The sequence below is a fragment of the Octodon degus genome, unplaced genomic scaffold (assembly GCF_000260255.1).
Source record: "Octodon degus isolate 3935 unplaced genomic scaffold, OctDeg1.0 scaffold00122, whole genome shotgun sequence".
NCBI lineage: Eukaryota > Metazoa > Chordata > Mammalia > Rodentia > Octodontidae > Octodon > Octodon degus.
In genome coordinates this window covers 4873682-4894394 of record NW_004524698.1, presented here as the reverse complement: position 1 = coordinate 4894394, position 20713 = coordinate 4873682, and the positions used below count along the sequence as shown (strand labels likewise).

At 37.7% G+C, this 20713-nt stretch overlaps 2 protein-coding genes across 5 annotated transcripts in view; one reads left to right on the top strand and one right to left on the bottom strand.

Moving 5' to 3' along the window:
• Ccdc122 (coiled-coil domain containing 122) overlaps positions 1-2020 on the bottom strand; it is a 66745-nt gene extending 64725 nt beyond the window's left edge. For all 3 annotated transcript variants that reach the window (XM_023700221.1, XM_023700223.1, XM_004640328.2), the window contains exon 1: positions 1890-2020. The gene's annotated coding sequence lies outside the window, so the exon portion shown is untranslated. The remainder of the gene's footprint in view (positions 1-1889) is intronic.
• Positions 2021-2181: 161 nt separating this feature from the next.
• On the top strand, positions 2182-15926 carry Lacc1 (laccase domain containing 1). 2 transcript variants are annotated; one of them, XM_004640278.2, is made up of 7 exons: positions 2182-2196; positions 3190-3799; positions 4528-4706; positions 6036-6201; positions 10525-10750; positions 12314-12474; positions 14314-15926. In XM_004640278.2, exons 2-6 carry the CDS (start codon positions 3244-3246, stop codon positions 12471-12473), a joined length of 1287 nt encoding a protein of 428 aa, XP_004640335.1. In that variant the 5' UTR covers positions 2182-2196; positions 3190-3243; the 3' UTR covers position 12474; positions 14314-15926. The 2 variants fall into 2 exon arrangements, with proteins under 2 accessions (XP_004640335.1, XP_023555962.1); XM_023700194.1 differs by lacking the exon at positions 3190-3799 and having other exon boundaries at positions 2187-2196.
• The last annotated feature ends 4787 nt before the right edge of the window (positions 15927-20713 follow it).

Genomic DNA, 20713 nt, shown 5'->3' with positions numbered 1-20713 from the left:
TCTCTGGTTTAACTGATTTTTTTTTTTTTTTTTTCCTGAACCAGGGATTGAATTCAGGCCCTTGTGCTTGCCAGGCAAGCGCTTTTCTACTGAGCCATCTCCCTGACCCCTTAACTGATTTTCCTTTTTAAAAGCTTTACTTATATATAATTATATATAACTTATATAATTAACATTCTATAAAGTACACATTATATACAATTCAGTGTTTAACCAACTTTTACAATTTGATTATGATCCATGTTGTATCTGTAAGAGGGCTTCTTTTACAGAAACAAAATGTTAAAGAAGTTACTCTACTTGGTAAATTCAGGGGATTTAAGGAAGGCTGTATTTGAGTTTAGAGTCCTGAACAACCAGTAGCAGCTAAATAGGTACACAAAAAGAAGAGTGATTGTTCTAAGTAGAACAAACATCAAGTGTAAAAGATGAAATCATGTCATCTACCCAGCAAGCTCTTTGAAGAGCTTGGGAATAGGGAAGTTTTTTAAAAAAATTTAACTGTATATGAATCATCTTTAGAGGTCAGAAAAAGCAAAGCGAAAGTATTCCCTGGCCTGACTTCCATAAATTCTGTTTCAGTGTACATCTGGACTGAGGGACTCAGTACATTTTCAAACAGTTCCACTTGTAATTCCAAAATGCAGTCAAGAATGAGAACCACTGTAGAAGGGTAAGAATGAGGTAAGATAATGTTGAGATGAAGCAAGCACCACATGATAAAAGGAAATGTAGCAAACTTCCCTAACAACATCACTACTTGGAAATACCCCACACCCCTACACACACACACACACACACACACACACACAGTTGCATAAAAGAATCTTGACTTTCCCTACTGTCTACAAAACAAAGACAAACGTCTTAAACCTTCATTGTAACTAAAAGACCTCCATTTGCTTAAGGTAACAGTTGACATAAACAAGGGTAGGCAAAGAGTGTATTTGCCCATCAGGTGTACAAGCCATTAACTCAGGGTTCCTAAAGTTCCAATGAAAATACAAATTTGATGAAAAACAGTTGTCAGTGGTACTGGATATTGCGTTCTTAGTCCAGTCTGATGATCCTGGTGTGCATTCAGGAAGCAGGTGCCCATCTTTTCAAATTTCAGATAACTGAATTTTTTTTTTTTTTTTTTCAGAACACGGGGATTAGAACTAGAGCCCTTGCACTTGCCAGGGAAGCATATATTCTACTGAGCCATCTCCCTGGCCCCTGAAATTTTTTCTTTAAGAAAAGAGTCTTCAATACATATAGCAGCTGCTCAATACTTTTAAATAAATGACATGGTACTCTTGGAAGATAGTTAATGAGTGTACAATTGTACCTTTAACACGATTCTAAGAACTACTGAGTTCCACTGTCCTATTAACTCTATTTTTTTTAAAGGCACACAGATAGGACAAGGTAAAGTATGCCTATAATCCCAGCACTCCAGCAGTAAGAAGCAGGAGGGTCTCAAGATTGAGTACAGCCTGGCCAATTTAGCAAAATACTGTTTCAAATTAAAAAACAAAAAAACTTTCAAAAAGTAAAAAGGCTGGAAATATGACTGTGCAAAGGTCTGGGACCAACTCCTGAGCTACATACGCACGCTGCGGAGAGTGTGGGTTCTGTCAGAGAAAGGCAGAATCAGCAAAGAGAAGGCACTAGCCGCTTCCGCACAGAGAAACATCCCCAGAACCAGACCAGCTGTCAAGTGCTAACGCGGCAGGGCTCACAACGCCGCGGCCGACGACACGCAGAGCGCCGACCACACTGCTGGGTCGGCGAATCCCCCCGGGACGGACTTCCGTTCCGCCGCCGCCGCTCCCCTCACAGACTCGCCGCCAGTCCCGCCGCCCCGTCTCACCCTCCGTTCCCTCCCCAGGTGCCCGCGTTCCCACCGTCCCCTTTCCGGCCACAAGGCCGCCTCCGCCCCGCGGGCCCGCCCGGCTCCAGCCGGAGTTCCTTTTCCTAGCCGCTGCAGGTGGCGCGGACTCGCACGCCCCACCCGGAACTGCTGAGGCAGCGGCTCGCGCGCGGTGGACTCATCGCGGGATTCCCCCGCGCTCCTCGCCCCGCCCGGCCCCGCCCACGCCTCCCGGCCCCGCCCACGTCCGCCCCGGCCCCGCCCACGTCACGCCCTCAGGCGTCCCCAGGCTTCTAGGCAGACGCTAAGGGTGAGTAAAGGGGTTCGGGCGGCCGCCGGAGGTAGGTGTTGCAGCTTGGCGGTCGAGGCGGGCAGCCACTTCTAGCTGAGAGGCTTTCGGCTTCCCGGCTTCGCTGAACCCCAGGCGCGGGGTGGGACGTCGCCGAGCTCTGCGCTCGCTGCAGCCCCGCACGGAACCTCGCGTAAGCGAGGGACTCGACCTGGGCAGCGCTCTCTCCAAGGTCGGAATCTCTTCGGCGGAGGGTGGGCTGGGCCTGGCCCCGCGGCGCTGAAGGGTCGGGACCGAGCGGGGGCGTCGTATGCAAGTTGGCGGCGTGCGGGGGAGGACGGCTGGGGTCGCAGTCCCTATCCGCGGGCCAGATGGATAAACTTGAGCGGGAGGGGTGCGTGGGAGCGGAGGTTAGGAGGAGAGGTGGCGGCACGCAACCGCAGCCTGGCTGCGGGGGGACGGGGCAGAAGGCGAGAAAATGCGAACGACTGAAAAAAAAAAAGAGTGGAACCCATCTGATCCAAAGTTGGAGTTTCTCATATAGTCGTGGCCAACAAGTGTGGAGTGCTGTGAATATTCTGAGAGGAAATTATTCATCTCAGCGTTGCCCTCCATAAAAATGGGACTTTCAGGTTCAGTTCAGTTTAACCTAGTGAGCTTGAAGCCTATTTCGCATGGAAGGTCTACTACTTCCATGTAACCTAATATGATAATCATGCTGGGACTGATGTGTCACATGGATCAATAGGCTATAATTATAAATGGACTTTGTCTAAGGCAAGTATTTCCTAATGAATTTGCTATATAAAGAAAATAAAACAACCCACAGAGACTTTTGTTCTGCTAGAAAGATGCACATACCTACATTTTCACAAAATATTGTCATATGTCTCTGATGACAAATAGACTAGATTTTCTGAAAGGACTCTAGGTTTACCATTTTGGTTATTTTTTAGATCAATGCAAATTTTTTTTCATCCATTACAGATTTCTGTTGTAGGATTGATGATTTTGAATTGTTGTTTACAGTTCTTTTTGTTTGGAGGTTGTTTGTTTGGTACCGAAGTACTGTTTGAAGAACTTTAAACAATATTGGAGGATGGCAGAAGCAGTTTTGATTGATCTGTATGGCTTGGAATTGAACTCTCAGGGAAACTGTACCGAGACATTGCTGAAGACACTGAAGGCTGTCCAATACCACTATGCTGGCAAGGCCCAGTTCCTTTGCATAATATGTTGCAATAACATCAGCCGTGAATGGGATAGTGAACATGATAATTGTGAATTGGAAACAAGAAATGAATTTTCAGCTTTCTTGAGTGACTTCGAGATTGTTAGTAATCCGAGCATTGCTGCCTCTTTGTATATGATTAAGCAAAAAATTGATGAAAAAAATTTGAGCAGCATTAAGGTGATTGTACCAGTACACAGGAAAAAATTAATGAAGGCTTTTATCGACCAGCTCTTCACTGAGGTTTACAGTTTTGAGTTTGAAGATTTACAGGTAAAGGATGGTTTTTTGAAGCAGTCCACTGAGATAAACGTGATCACAGCTCCTGAAGTAGAAAAAATCCAGGATGAAATAGAAACGTATTTGAGAAGTCTACCAGAACTGAATGGAAAAATAACTATTATTACATCTCCTTTGATCCCAGGTATATTCAACACTGTCTGTTGTTTTTGCTGTACATGAAAATCCAGTCCTTCAGAGGTTGATCACCTTTCTTCCATCTTTTCTTTGGTTAACTATTGTCATCTTAATTTTTTGTGTGTGTCAGTTTTTTGGTATCATTCAGTTGTTGTAGTTGGCTTTGTGAATCAAGGGTGTCAAGGGATAACTCCTTCAAAGCCATCCTAAATAAACAATTTGCTTCATCCAAATTCAGCTTTCAGGCAAATCCTCCAACCCTCCTTTTTGAAAGTGAGGTCTCTACCCTGAAAATCTTCTACTTCTGAAGCCTCAACTCATTGACACTTTCACAGAAAAGTGAAATTATATTAAATGTTCTTTCTTGATTAAACAGTACTTACTGTGTTCTGTATTCCACTGGTTATAACAAAAAGATAGAAGATATTCTGTAAACAACAATAATTCCATAGGAACAGGAATATATAATAACCTATGGAAGGAAGTGCTGTCAAAATTAGAAGCTGAATAAATAAGTACAAATTGAGATGATGAGAAAGGTCTAACTGGAGAGTCTGGCTTATATACTGCTTTATAGTCTTTTTTTAAATTTTTTTTATTTTGCGGAACCGGGGATTGAACTCAGGTCCTTGCACTTGCCAGGGAAGTGCTTATTCCACTGAACCATCTCCCCGGCCCCTGCTTTATAGTCTTTTGTAGAACATTTTCTTAATGTTTGCTATCTATCTTCAACAGACATTTTCATTCATGGATTCACTACAAGAACAGGAGGGATATCTTACATACCAACACTTAGCTCATTCAATCTCTTCAGTAGTTACAAACGGAGAGATCCCAAGACAGTTGTTCAAGAAAACCTGCGTAGGTTGGCGAACGCTGCAGGATTTAATGCAAAGAAATTTTACCGAGTAAAGGTAAAATTTAGTTTTGTATTTTGGAAAATCTCAAGTATATTTTTTGTTCTAGCTGGTACTCTTGCTTCTAATAATGCTGTAGTTGTTTTCCTTAGATTTGTATATCATATCCCTCTATGATAACATTTTATCTGATACTTCTCAGTTCTGAAAGTATGGTTAATTCTCAGAGAGTATTTTGTTTCCCGCCCCCTCCAGTCCCCTTCTCTCCCCTTCTCTTTTCTTCCGTTCTCTTCCCTTCCCTCTGTTTTTTCCCCTCCCTTCACCTCCCTTCTATATAGTTCCTGAATTGTGTGTGACAAAGGTCATAATTTTCTAAGTTGACAGGAGGATGACTTAGAGGCATAATAGGTGGGATAATGTTTTCTTCCTCACAGAATTCTAGCTTATTGGGATGTGATTGAATACACTGAATGTTTAAATTGAACAATTTAATTAGTGGCACATTGTCATTAATCCTCCTCAAAACACTTGCCCTTGCTTTTTTCAGAGTATTTTTATGAGGTGTGATTAAAAAATTTAGTAAGTGCTGCTGCCAAGTTCTACCCAATGGAAAGGAAAGAGTGTAAAAACATGTGTCCTCATTCACTGGATATATCACTGTGTCCTTCTAGCTTTTCCCCCAACATCTGAATGACCATGAAAGGTAAATGTTTTTAGTTAATTCAGGACAATGAGATAGCCATAATGGCACAACTAAAGACATTCTTAAAAAAAGGATTTCCCAAAATACTTCAGAAAGTGGCAAGAATGATGGGATGTTTGAAGTGACAATGGTATTTTGAGGGTGATTAATAGCAATGTGTATTTTTAAAATTTAAACATTCACTGTGATTTCCAATCATACCTCATACTTGAGTTTGGAGAAGTAAAATTATTATTGATCTGATCATTTAACTTTCTTTATGAATGAATTTACACTTCGTGGAAAATGTTGCAAGTAAAGATTTATTCATCTTTAATGGGACCTCCTCCATTCATGATGGATTGCATTGAAATTTTAAGTCTGCTTTCCTTTGAGTGAAATATGTAAGAGATACTACATTGCATATTTTGCTGTATCTAGAACTGGTATATTTATTGGTTTCTAGTTCCCTTATACTAATCATATAATTTTGTACTGAAGTAAGTACTTTCAGTAAGTACTTTCACTTATGAGAAATCTCATATTCTTTTTTCTTTCTTTCTTTCTTTTTTTTCTTTTGGTGGCACTAGGGATTAAACTCAGACCCCTGCACTTGCCAGGCAAGCACTTATTCCACTGAGCCATCTCCCCGGCCCCAGAAATCTCATTTTCTAACTATTTTTATCTCATATCTTTGGTATTAGATTGATCATGCCAAAGAAGTCTGGATTATGGGGAAAAAGGAGCCTGAATTTTATGATGCAATAACCACAAATCAGAGAGGAGTCACAATTGCAGCTCTTGGTGCTGACTGTATACCTATAGTTTTTGCAGATCCTGTCAAAAAGGCATGTGGGGTTGCACACTCTGGTAAGTATAATTAAGCATTAAAGATTATACCTATCTTGTAGTACGGAAAAGTCACAAGAAATCTTGAGAGGCTTTGACTATTCATAACAGTCTTGAAAAAGAACATAGTTGTATATCTCACATTTCTGATTTAAAAAACTTATTACAAAATTATGTCGCTCTCAATGTTTGCATCTTTCCCCAGCATGGGTGCTGGCCCTGCCCCTGGGCAAGCTGAGCTGGCCACCAAGTCTAGGTGTGGTGGTGCACACCTGTAATCCCATCTCTGGGGAGGCTGAAAACAGGAGGATCACCACGAGTCTGAGCTGCATAGTGAGACCCTGTATCAAATACATTTTTTAAAAAATAATTTGCATTTCTCAAATGACCAATGATGTTGAACATTTTCTCATATATTTATTTGTCATTTGTATTTCTTTATCAGGGAAGTCTGTGTGCATCTCAGATGCCCATTTTTGGATTGGGTCTTTAAATTTTTGGGGCCTGAGTTTTTGTTTAATACTTTATATGTTCTAGATAAAAGGCCTTTGTCTGAGGGACAGTTAGCTACAGTTTTTTCCCAGTTGATGGGTTTTCTTTTTTTTTTTTTTTGGTGATTTTTTGATGTGAAGAAACTTTTCAAAAACATGAGATTCCAGTTGTTGATTTTTTGATGTATTTCTGTGCAGTTTGGTATTTGTTTATGAACTCTGTTTACACCTATGTCTTCAAAATTTCTAACTACTTTCTCCTCCAGTATGTTTAGTATTTCTGTTTTAATATTTAAATCTTTGATACATTTTGACTGTAGTTTAATACATGGTGATAGACATGGGTCTAATTTTATTTAGCCTTTAGCCTGTGGAAATCCAGTTCTTGCTGCACCATTTATTAAAGAGGCTATGTTTTTTCCAGTGAAAATGTTTGGCTCCTTTGTCAAAGATAAGGTGGCTGAGTGCATTTATAATTGGGTGTGTGTCTTCTAATCTGTTCCATTGATCCTTAGGTCTTTTTTGTTTTTTGCTAATGCCATGCTGATCTTTTAAAATTAATTATTTAATTAATTACCATGCAGATTTTATCATAGTAACTTTGTAGTATAATTTAAAGTCAGGCATTGTGATGCCTCTTGCCTTGCCTTTGTTGCCCAGGATTGCTTTTGCTATTCTAGGTCTCTTCTGGTTCCAGATGAATTTTATTTTTTTTTTAATTTTTTTTTAAATTATTTATTTATTTATTTATTTATTTGAGAGAGAGAGAGAGAGAGAGAGAGAGAGAGAGAGAGAGAGAGGCCAGCTCAGCCCACCAGGGGGCGGGCTGGCTGGCATGTGGTGCTGGGGGATTGAACCGCGGTCCCTGATGCTTTTGCTAAGCTTGTTCTAAGTAGGTGCTTTAGACCACTGAGCCATCTCTCCAGCCCTCCAGATGAATTTTAGATATGCATTCTCTAGCTCTGTGAGGTATACTAATGGAATTTTAATTGCATTCAGTCTGTATAAAAATTTTGGGAATATGGCCATTTTCACAATGCTGGTTCTTCCTATCCATGAGCAAGGAATATAACCCCAGAAAAAAATGGCTGCCATTAAGAAGTCAACCAATAACAAATGCCAAAGGAACTGTAGGGAAAAAGAAACACTTTCCCACTGTTGGTGGGAGGGTAGACTGGTACAACCGCTATGGAAATAGGCGTGGAGATTTCTCAAAAAACTAGGATTAGATATCCCATTCAACCTAACTTTTCCCCTCCTTGGTATTATTCTAGAAGACTTAAAGCATTACACTGTAGTAATGTACATGCACCCATGTGTATTGTAGCACAATTTGTCATAGGTAAATCTTGGAAACAACCCAAATGACCATCAATTAAGGAATGGATGTAAGGAGTGATATTTTTATACAGTGGAGTATTACTCATTTATAATAAAAGATAAACTCAAGACTTATAGGTAAATGGATACAAGTAGAGACCATACTTTTCAGAAATACATCAAACCTACATGTGTAAACATTGTACTGTCTGCCTAATATAAGAACCTGAAAGAATAAATGGGATCTGAAAGGTACACTAGCTACTGTGAAAGGGAAGGGGACTGTTTAGAGGGAGGGGGTGGCTGGGATGAGAGAAAGGAAAACTGAAAGAAGGAAGAGTAAAGAAAATATATACATATATACATAGGCTAGCTTGGGTAGTTGTACTGTTGATTTCTGATGGTCTATTGAAAGGAGCTTGATGCTTAAATTATTTTTTTTTAACTTTTGACCAATTTTGCATGCTTATGTCTGGCAATCTCAACAACTAATCTGAAGATGACAATATGCAATATATCAACTGTTGAATTCCTATCATTTTGTTTAGTAAATTTTTTTACTATGTTTGCATTCTCTTTAAAAATAAAATTTATAAAATGTTATATCAATCAAAATAGTATGCTACTAGTATAAAGACACACTTATAAATCATTGGAATAGCAGAACCAAAAAAGAAACATTTGAGTGTAGTGAAATACCTTTCAACAAATATCCTCTATAGTTTCTTCAACAAAAAGTGCTTGGAAAATTAGATATCCATGTACAGAATTGTGTTGCACCTTTTACATCATATTTTGAAATTAAGTAAAAGTTAATCAAAGATTTTAATGTTAGAAATGAAACTACAAAACTCTTAGGAAAATTATTACAGTAAATTTTAATGATTTTGGAATAGACAGTGGTTTCTTAAATATTCTAAACAAAAGCAACAAATAAATTGAACATCATTAGTATTAAAATTATTGTGTATGAAAGGATGTAATTTATAGAGTGGAAAGGCAGCCTACAGAATAGAAGAAAATATTTACAGATCATATACTTTTTTTTTTTTTTCTCGCGGAACCGGGGATTGAACTCGGGCCCCTGTGCTTGCCACGGAAGCGCTTACTCCACTGAGCCATCTCCCCGGCCCCAAGATCATATACTTGATAAAGGGTTAATATCCAGAACAAAAAACTACAACACTGGAAAAACACTGGATTTAAAAATGGGCAAAGGAATGGTTATTTTTCCAGAGATAATGTGTAAATGTTCAGCAGGTACATGAAAAGTTATTCAGTATCATTTATAATTAGACAAATGCAAATCGGATGACTACAATTCAGATGACTACAATCTCATCTGAAATTTATTAGGATGGCTAAAATTAAGATAAAAACAAAACAAAATAAGGATCCAGAAAGTAGGAAGTATTAAGTTTTGAGAAATTTGAATCTTATTGCACTATTATTGGGAATGAAAAATGGTGCAGCTACTAAATAAAACAGTGTAGCATAAATAATCATTTTCCTCTTTAAAAATTTTGAAGACATAAAATACATTAAAAATTCTGAAGATAAACATTATTGTGTTTCCTCAAAAATTTAAAAATAATCACCATGTGATGCAACAATTCTATTTTTGGATATTTATCGAAAAGAACTAAAAGTAGGATCTAGAAGAGATAGTTTCGCACCCCTGTTTATGGTAGCATTATTTACACTATCCGACAGGTAAAAGCATCCTGAATGTCCAATGACAAATAAGTGGATTAACAAAATGTAAATTGTATGTTATATATACAGTGAAACTATTCAGCCTTGGAAAGGTAAGAAATTCTGCTGCCACATTCTGCCAAATGGATGAACCTTAAAACATTATGCCAAATGAAATAAGCCTATCATAAGATGATAAATACTACGTGAGTCCACTTATATGTAGTGTTTAAAATGTTCAAGTTATTGGAAACAGGAAGAAAAATTGTGGCCAGAGGCTAAGGGAAGAAGAAAAGTTGTTATTTAATAGATAAGCTTCACATTTGCATGATAAAGCCCTGGAGCAGGGAATATAGTTCAGTAGCACAGCATCTGCCTGGCAAACGTGAGCTCTGGAGTTTGATTTCCAGTACAAAAAAATAAAAAAAGTCCTGGAAATTGAATACATAATGATTTCAAAGAACTACATTTTTTCAAGTTGTTAAAATTGTATATTTTATGGATTTGTTTTTGCAAATAGTGTAAATGATACCATAAACAAGGGTATGAAAACATCTCTTAGAGATCTTACTTTCAGTTCTTTTGGATTAAAAAAAGAGGAAATATGATCTGAGTAGAAACTAAACAGTAGAACATTTCTAAAAGGAAGTGCAGGGAAACTCGCATTGAATGTCTGTGTTGGGTGCTTTGTATAGTAAAATTTTATTCAAAAACTAGTATAATGTTGATTAATATTACATCTGGATTTTGAAAAATATGCAATCTGTTCTTCATTTTTAACTTAGAGATTTCACTTGAAATTGTATGTTTTAACCTTTTTTTCCTTTCTGTTTACTAGGGTGGAAAGGTACTCTGCTAGGTGTTGCTATGGCTACGGTAAAGGCTATGATATCAGAATATGGCTGTAGTTTGGAAGACATTATTGCTGTACTGGGACCTTCAGTAGGACCCTGCTGTTTTACTCTTCCCAGAGAATCAGCAAGTGCATTTCATGATCTTCATCCTACATGTGTACGACTGTTTGACTCACCAAATCCCTACGTTGACATCCGTAAAGCCACCAGGTATGTTTAATTTCATTCTAGAACTGCAAGTTTAATTATTGTTTATTAGTTCTGAACTGGAAATTATTTTAGGGAAAAAATGTAACGCCAAAAACAATTTAGCTGATAGGTATTTGAGTAACTAACTTACTTAAATGTAATTTATTTTTAAAATTTGAATTACAGAAAATTTCTTGTCTGGTATCTCTTAGTGATATAAAAATGAAGGAACAAATATTTGACCTTTAAAGAAACATGCTTAAACTGTAGAAAAAGTGGTATATACTTTATTTCACAGTCATTCTTCAGATAAATTATCTTAAATGTAATGAGCTATCATGAAGCTACTATTTCCAAAATATTTTTATTCTCCAGAGCAGCATATTGCTTAGAAAAAATATTAGAGAGAGCCGGCCAAATAGCTCAACAGATTAAAGCACCTGCCAGCAAGCACAGGGGCCAGGGGTTCGATCTCCAGGCCTTCAGTGCTGGCCCCAACCCCAGGGCACATTGAGATGGCAATTGAGACTGGGCATGGTGGCGTGCACCTGTAATCCCAGCTCTTGGAAGGCTGTAAACAGGTGGATCACTATGAGTCCGATTTAGTAATGAGAGCCTGAGCACCCTGTAGACCCTTCCCTAAAAAAAAAAAAAAAAAAAAAGGTAGTATAAATAGCCACTTTTATGTATTTCCAGTATTTTAACCTGTGAAATTTTAATTTTAATTTTAATATCTGCTGAAAAATATTTGTCATTTCTAGAGAGAGAAATTGACATCTGATTTGAATTGTATTTCTATTCCCAGCAAAACCTTCCCCAGATTTGGCTCATTCTCAAAAGTAGAGAGGACAGAAACTGATTGTTAAATATGAGTGCTAGAAGAATTATTACTAATACTTATATTTGATATTATAAAATGGAAAACAGACTTTTGGTGAAAAAGAAAAATCTGGTTCACAGGTAGAAAAGATATAAGATTAAATGACCAAAAAGCACTGTCTGAAACAAATGAATCTTGTCCAGAATGCTCTAATAACTTGATAATTTTTTCCTTAAATAGCACTTGATTTTTTAAAAAAATTATTTATTTATTGTGTGTGTGTGTGTGTGTGTGTGTGTGTGTGTGGCCAGCTCAGCCCACCAGGAGGCGGGGCTGGCTGGCATGTGGTGCTGGGGGATTGAACCGCGGTCCCTGTGCTTTGCTAAGGTTTGTTCTAAGTAGGTGCTTTAGACCACTGAGCCATCTCACCAGCCCCTAGCACTTGATTTTAATTATAGAATGTACCCCCAGCTCATGAACTATAGGATATATACCCCAGCTCATGTCTTCAGGACAATATGGAAGTTTATACAGCTGTATATGAACTTAGGTGGCAAATGGTGATAAAAGCTGTCAGTTCCTGACACAACATTGTCCATGTTTTGTGAGTGAGCAACAATTCACGTTACCTCAAGTAGATCCTTCCTGGAACTCTTTTAACAGCAGTATCTTTTTTTTTTTTAACAGCAATATCTTAATGTTTTTCATAATTGCTTTGACTATTGGTAAAATAAACTCTTGCTATTCTTTGAAAAATCTTTAAGGATTCTTCTAGAACAAGGAGGAATTCTTCCACACAATATTCAGGACCAGAATCAAGATCTCAACCTCTGTACATCCTGCTGTCCTGAAAAGTTTTTCTCCTGTGTCCGAGATGGCTTTAATTTTGGTACACAGATTGGCTTCATATCAGTTAGAGAATGAGGTACAGTAGATTCTTTCTCCTGTCTTATCTCCAGTGTCTTTCCCACTTCCCATTTCTTTCCTTCACTCTTGCTCTCTTTTAGCCTTTCCTTCATTTTAAAATTAATACTAATTTGCCTTTTTTATTCCTACAAGAGTTAAATTTCAACTATTTTAGTGACATAATAGTGGCCAAAAAGTTTATTTTCTGTGGCATACTCTGTTATTTAAAAAAAAAAAAAAATAGCCACTTGTTTTTCTAGTTAACCAAGCAGGCAGGCTTATATTGAAAGTTTGAAAGTATGATCTTTGTCTCTGTGTCTTTGACATCTTTACATTTTCTATCATAATATATGTCTTTATTCTTTTTTAAATGTATTTTGTGCAGTGTCTCACATTGCAGCTTGGACACACAGTGATCCTCCTCTTTTAAGCCTCCTCAGCACTGGGATTACAGGTGTGCTCTGCCATGCCTAGTTGGTGGCAGGCTCAGTGTGCCCGAGGGCTGAGTCAGCACTGTATGTGGTGCCGAGGATTGAACCCCAGTCCCTGCGCTTGCCTAAGTAGGCGCTTAGTCCACTGAGCTATCTTGCCAGCCCTTATAATATCTTTATACCTTCAAGTTTTTGACTTTGAGCAGATTTTTTTGCATAAAGATTTTAAATTTTAGAATAATAAGAAATCCAGAAATAGGGAAGCTAGCTTAGTTTTCAGCTGTATTTCTAAATTCTTTTTTATTTTCTTTTTTTGTCTTTTTGAGACAGGGTCTCACTATGCAGTTCAGGCTAGCCTTGAGCTCAATTTGTAGCCCAGGCTGATGTGGAATTTGTAATGATTCTTCTGCCTCAGACTCCTGAGTGCTTGGGATTACAGAGACACCATTCCCGGGTCTGTATTTCTAACTTCTATCTATACTAGAGTTGACCAAAGTTTTCTTTAAAGAACTGTATAGTAAATACTTTTGTGGGGCACATAATACCTGTCTCAGCAGCTTACTTGTCCTATTATAAATTCAGACACTGACTACAGAAATGAATGGTATGTCTTTGTGTCAATTAAACTCCTTTTTATAAGACACCAGATGATACATTTGACCCACAGGATATGGGTGGTTTCCTGATGCATCATCTACAGTTAGAAAGCAAGGTTCAGCATAATATCATAAGTAAAATAATGTTTATTACTTTTTTTTTTTTTGTGGTACTGAGGATTGAACTCAGGACCTTGCGCTTGCCAGGCAAGTGCTTCTGAGCTGGCCTTAAAATTGGAGGATTGGTTTTCTTTGTTTGCTTGTTTTTGCTAGCTCAGGCTGCCTTAAGGGCAGGTCTGGTGTGGCTTGTGGAGCTGGGGATTAAACCACAGTCTCCTGTGCCTGACTGAATTTGCCCAAACAGGCACTTTAAACAACTGAGCTCACCCGCAAGCCCTCTACAGGTGGTTTCTTAAGAACTATACAGGGGCTGGTGAGATGGCTCAGTGGTCTAAAGCGCCTACTCAGAACAAGCTTAGCAAAGCACAGGGACCGCGGTTCAATCCCCCAGCACCACATGCCAGCCAGCCCTCCCCCTGGTGGGCCGAGCTGGCCACACACACACACACACACACACACACAAATAAATAAAATTAAAAAAAAAAAAAGAACTATACAAAAATATATATGATAGTGATTCAGTACTACTTCTTTAGTACGCTGTATATGAAGTTTTCCCTAAGGTTATTTTAACTGAATTACTATTTTTAGCTTTTATAATGTCTTTAGTTTTGTAACATATTCAAAAATTTAATGGATTTTATGACTCTTACCTTGATACTCTAATTTTACTATCACGAGCCTCATACTGTATTTCTATGTATTTCACAGATACTTGACTGGATTTTTACATGACTTCATCTTCCTGCAAAACTGATGGCAAGGGAAAAGTTAGCTGATTTGTGTAAAACAGAGGATTACAATGGACAACTCATCTTTAGGCCATATTTGCACTATTGTTACCAAATTTAAGTGATTTTTATTTAATTGATGTTGTATAGATGAAGATGATTATAAAATGTTCTCATTGTTGCACAGATCAGGAATAGATTTGTTGAATATTGATTGGATATTTACTATTTGTTAGGTATGATGTTAAGCGTAAACTAACCAAAATAGCTGAATTTTTCCTTTTGACTCCAGTGTACTGAAGGAAATAAACCTTACATCTGAAATTTAATTTTCATAGCAATAGAAGAGTACTTGAATAAAGTAGTTAATTTTACCCAAAAGGCAGGACAGAAAAGATATTACAGCAAAAATGACTCGTAGGTCCAGAGTATGTGTAGGCTTTTGACAAATGAACAACCATAGTGGTGAGGGAACATCATGAAACAGAACATGCAACTCTGGAAATGTATACAATGTCCTAGAGACAGAACAGTGTGGGCAGAATGAGAACTGGAAAATCAGTTTGAAATAGATTGGTAGGAGTCTCAGATGCCATGTCAAAAGTGTGGAATTTATTTTCCAGGCAATTAGTAGGCATCTAAGGCAGAGGAGCATTTTTATTTCCTTGTTATTCTATCTAATATGATGGATTTATATTGTGAGAGACAGAAATAGACTAAATGAAATATTTTTACATATTTCAAAAAAGAATGAAGTTTGAATAAAGGAGTGGGAGATAAAATGAAGAATAGAGTAGATGAATTAGAGAGAGATACCAGAGAGATGGACTCAGTAGGTAATAGAATTGAGAGGTGAGGAAGAGTAGGCAAATCATTGGTGATCCCAAAGTTGCTGCTTAGGTATCTACCAAGAGTAGCAATGAAGTCAGGGAGGGGGTTTCAGACAAAGGAAAAAGATAATGAGTTTCACCTTACTACAGAATAAAGTGCATATGGATGGAAATTGAGAACTAGAATTTAAGGGGAAGGTTGGAAAGAAGACATAGATTTGGATGTTGGCTAAACAGAGATGATGACAGACATGGGGCATGTTGGGTTAAATTAGGATGTACCAGAGTCTGTTGGAGTGTGTTGGGTTAAAGTAAGATGCACCAAAAGGAGTCCCAAGGCTGCAGCCTCATGCAGCACCTGCATTGGAAAAACAAGAAGCTGAAACAGTAAAAATAAAAAATAATAGTAATCATAAATAAAAAGCAAAAGAGCATTGTCACTTTGAAGAATCCAGAATAGTTGTGAGAGGTACTTGAAGTCTTTGAGGGTAATATAAAGCAAGAATTGGGAAGAAGCCAGCTGTTAATTTCTTGAAGCTGTCTTTCAGTAACTGACTGCAATGAAGCTGACAGCCAGGTTTCAGAGCATTGAGGAAGAAAGTACACAGATATTAACTCTTAGTTGACAGTTTTTACTTGAGAAGAGAAAATAAAGGGATTTAATGTTTTTTGATATGGGTGGTTTCAAGTATATTTATAGGCTAAATAAATGTTAAGTTACATTTAATTTGGGATATATATATATATATATATATATATATATATGAATCAATGATTAAACTTATGATCTTGTGCTTGCCAGGCAGGCACTTATGCCACTGAGCTATATCCCTGGCTCTTAAAAGGTATATTTTTAAATGTAAGTTGTTATGTTGCATCTTGAAAAGACTTTATGCTGTGCCTATATTTCCAGCATTTGTATGGGATAATAACAGCAAATATTTTCTTGTACTTGCAAAGGATTGAAATGTACATTACCTTATTTACCTTTACAGTTACTATGAAATGCATAGGTTAGATATCTTACCCTTTTTACTCAGATGAGAAACTGAGTCTCCTAGAGGTGAAGTTCAAAGTCACACAGTTTGTGATACTATTAAAACATATATTTTGTGATTTAGATCTCTCAGGTTTTACAATTAAGACTACCTAAATTTTATTTTTATTTTCATCTTTACATTAATATTCTTTACTCATACATTGTGTAAAATTTTGTTCAGGTATTAGAATATGTTAGAAAACATAGACTTGTGGAAATCAAGGTGTTCAATGTAGTGAAAAATGAAAGTTAATAAGCCAGAAGTTTCAATATTGTAATATGTGTTGCTCATTTGGACAAGCTTGTTACCTTGTCTAGTTCAATTCTTCTATGCATTTTATAGCCCAGTGTGAAATTTAAATGAAATACCTCATTTTTTTCCAATTCAGGATTGGTACTGAAAACAAATAACACAGAAATTTCAGACTCATGGAAAGTACTGTTTTGCTTAGTGGGAACAATAAAGTTTAAGGGATAATTTCACACATTGAGAAGGCTTAAGTTTCGTATTCACTGTGTATTATTTTATTTAAAGTTAATTTACAGAGTAACATTTTAAAAATGTATCAATATTTCAAAACCAAATAAAATTATTTTTTGTTACCTATGATTTTGGATTATCTTTGCCAAAGTATCTAATGAAAAGTTGTCTCCTCTTATTACTGAGTGTTGTAGTAGTCAGGGATTTGCAAGTGGAACAATTTAATACAAGGTACATAATTTATAGGATTATTTTATAATAGTCACCCAAATAGTCATATACAAGAGAGTGCAGGAAATCTGTCCACACACTAAAGACTCAGAAGAATCCAGCTGAAGACCTTGCACCCAATACCATTGCCCCCCACGAGGCTAGCTGGAGGCGGAGAGCCCCCAACAGTGTCTCACGCAGGACTGTTTTAAGATCTGTTCTGCAAAGGCCCAAAGGTCAGAGGTGGAAGCCCAGGAGTCTATGCTAACAAGATGAAGGGTATGTTTTAGCAGGCTGAGGGATCTGCACCAGAGCCAGGAAGTGACACTCAAAGTAAGAACCAGAGCACCCCTGAAAAGTACCATCGCCGTCCTCAGGGACACTGAGGCCCTGGGCTCCTCTGATGAGGAGAATTGCTGAGTCTGTATCAGGAAGCCAGCACAGCAAGCTTCTCCAGGAGACTGATGAGTACACCATCTTCCCTTCAGAGCCAGGAAGTGATGCTCAGCAAGGACCAGAGCTCCCCACAGTGAACTGTAGCCATTCTCAGTGACAAGGTTCCAAGCTCCTCTAACAGAACAGCTGAGTTCATCAGGAAAGCCAGCATGACAAGCTTCTCCAGGTAAACCAGCAGCTCTCTACAGCTCTTCTTTAGTTCTGCTTCTCATGCTGCTGGCAACAACGTCCTCTAAGATGCGCTTCCCATGCCCAGCACAGCTCTGGTTCAGTTCAGCTGGGTGTTACAAGTTGATTGCCTGTTGTTCACCAGAGTGAGAAGTATTGATTCAGTAACTAAGAACTACTAAGTTATTAAGTAATCTTATTGTCTCCGCAAATCCCTGTAGGATATAAAACATTGATGTGTACTACGTTTTGTTTTTAATCTAAGCACTGCTACTGACTGCACATAGGTGATGTTGGTTGCCATTTCACTATAAGAGGAGTTAAATTTTTAAATCCAGGAAGAGTTTATGGCATGACTTCTATTTTATTACTCATTATCAAAATAAAATTGTTGCTATTATGGGCTACTGGACTCTTTTAGAATATTTTGCTGAGTTTACACACCTATAATATTCAATAACGGACCTTAGGAAAAATGGGGTACACCGATGAATGTCCATTCTGTATCTGTGTATTCAAAGTGGTTGGGATAGATATATAGTTACATTCTGTTAATGAATAGAATGATTTGTTCTAATGGTGTTTGTAAATAGGATCACAAGTCCGCATCTTGTACAGCAATTAACCACTAAGAAGAATATATGCAGTGTATTATTTGTTGAAAAATAAAAAAAACAATATAAAAAAAAATAAATAAAATTGTTGAGAATGGCACAGTGACTGTGTCAGCTTTATAAAACAAATGAGATTATTTTAACACTAGGGGGCAGTGTCTCTGCAAGTAGCGCGGCCACTTGACAAAATTAAACTTTTTTTTTTTTTTTTCTGCCAGCGTAAGTTTGGTTCTCATTAACAGTCAATTTAAAAAAAAAATAAATAAATAAACATTGTATCTGAACATCCGGACATCAGCTATGTATCTTGAACAATTACTTCCAAAACAAAGATAAATTATTTTATTTCCCAGTATTTTGGACCTCTCCAGCTAAAGGGAGAAATTGCATATTAGAAATATTCAAAAGAGAGAGGCAGCATGTTCAGTGTGTGTCTGCATCCACCCACTTCCACAGCATCAGACAGGTGCCCCATGGGTTGGACCTGGCCCACACAACCAAAGAGCCAAAGTCAGAAGTTTTCCAGTGGCGTTAAGGTTTCTGAGTACAGGCAGAGTCAAGAGAGATGGCTTGTGGATGATACTCTCAAACCATGCCCACTCCCACTGCCCAGCTCACAACAACTTGCCCTCCTAGTCCTGTGATCCCCTGAGCCAGGGTCCTGTATGGTTCAGTCAAATGCTATCCTCCACTGAAGCCAAATACAGGAGTAAAACAAAAATATAGTGAGGTAAAATCTCCCCCACACTCGGCAAGTACACTCACAAACTGTGGTTGGAGCACAGGCCCCACCATGGCAGAGTGATGACTGGCACACCCTTGGGGATGTAATCTGTTTTTTATGTATGTGTGTGCAAAAATGGAGTGCATTTTAAAATGGGTAACAGTACATTTCAAGTAGATAAAAAACACTTAGGAATTCACATGTCACTCTTGTAAAACTGCTAACTTTTTGGGTAAATTTTCTTAAGAATGGAGGGGTCAGAAGATTATGTTGTGCTATGCGATGTAAACATTCCTAGATTCAAATGCTGCAAGATGAAAGAGAACAGTGATGTGTATTGCATCATTTCTATCTCAGAATTAGTTTTCACTTTTTAAAAAAAACCTTATTCTTACAACCTACATATCTTGATTTTTATAGCACTCTTTGAGTCCATAAAGTGCTCTATTGTGTGTTTGTATGTGTGTTTCTATGGGCTAATGTGTATGTGCTAAATGGCTAACAGCAAATGTAAGTGTAGTACATAGCTCTTTGCCCTACATAACAAATTCATTGCATAAACAGTGGATGCAATGGAATTATAGATTTCTTAATACATTTTAAATAAATTATACAGTAAAGAATGAAAAGTAAGTGTCTATGATACAGCTCAGCAGACTAAGGGCTTGCTTAGGTAAGCACAGGGGCCAGGGTTCGATCCCTGGCACCACATGCTGCACCAGCCCCGCCCCCAGGCACACTAAGCCAGTGATGGAGTTGGGGCCTGGGGGTGGGTGGTGCACACCTATAATCCCAGCACTAGGGAGGCACAAATCAGGAGGATCACTACTAGTCCGAGCTGCATAGTGAGACCCTGAACACGCGCGCTTGCGCATGCGCACACACACACAATGAAAAGCAGAGCATGCATGCTTATTGGATGTGTTTATGGGAAATCTCTAGGACACACATGTTTCCATTATAGGCAGTGTTTTAAAACTTTATATTCATGTTTTTAGAGATGAGAAAGCTGCTGTAAGCAGTGCATTGTTCTGTGCTAGGTCATTGCTTAATAACGGAAAAAGAAATTTGCCAGTACAGCTTTTTCTGGATTAGCACATTTAGTTTGAACCCACAATGATTACATGTCAACTGTGTTGACACAAACTTTTCATATTCCTCTTAGATGCATTTATTTTTGCAGAGAAGTGCTTACTTCACATTCCCTGTGGCTTGTGCCAAATGCCTGAGGTAAAAGTATCCTGTCTGTACTTCGGGGTTTTTTGTTTGAGAGTTTTAGAAGTTTTCAATGTCCAGCTGCTGTATTTTATTAAATGATTAAAATTTTCAACAGACTTTGTAGCTCAAATGCATTCTTTTCCAACTGCTCCCCATGAGTACTCTCATTAGAAACATTGGTATAAAATAAATATGCTAATGGTGACAATTGTGTTTTTAATATTATTTGTTAATAAAATTTTGCATCACATTGTTTTCATTTAGATCTCACCTCTACTGCTTTACCCTTGTCATACATTTTTAGATTGTATTTCCTTAATCCCCCATCATTTTCATTTTCACAGTTGGTATTTCCAAGTCACAAGGAAACTTTTTCTACTTTTAATTACACATCTAGACTCTGCTACAGAACTGTTTCTTGGGTGTATCCTATGGCCTCTTGAATACAATTTTGTTTTCTGATAAAGGAAACAACTACAAAAGCTTTATTTGTTCAAAGTAACCAGTGCTGTAGATGCGAAGCAAAGCCTAACAACTCTCCTAAATACTGATTTCAAAATTGACATATTAAACTTAATTTTCATTAGAATGCTTTTTTCCACATTAGTAAATCAAAAACAAGACCCATATTATATATATA

Bases quoted from the DNA above. Each gene is read 5' to 3' on its own strand.
- Lacc1 (XM_004640278.2), top strand. From the start codon at position 3,244: ATGGCAGAAGCAGTTTTGATTGATCTGTATGGCTTGGAATTGAACTCT. The intron at 3,800-4,527 runs GTATATTCAACA...TATCTTCAACAG, and splicing joins TACATCTCCTTTGATCCCAG to ACATTTTCATTCATGGATTC. The intron at 6,202-10,524 runs GTAAGTATAATT...TCTGTTTACTAG, and splicing joins ATGTGGGGTTGCACACTCTG to GGTGGAAAGGTACTCTGCTA.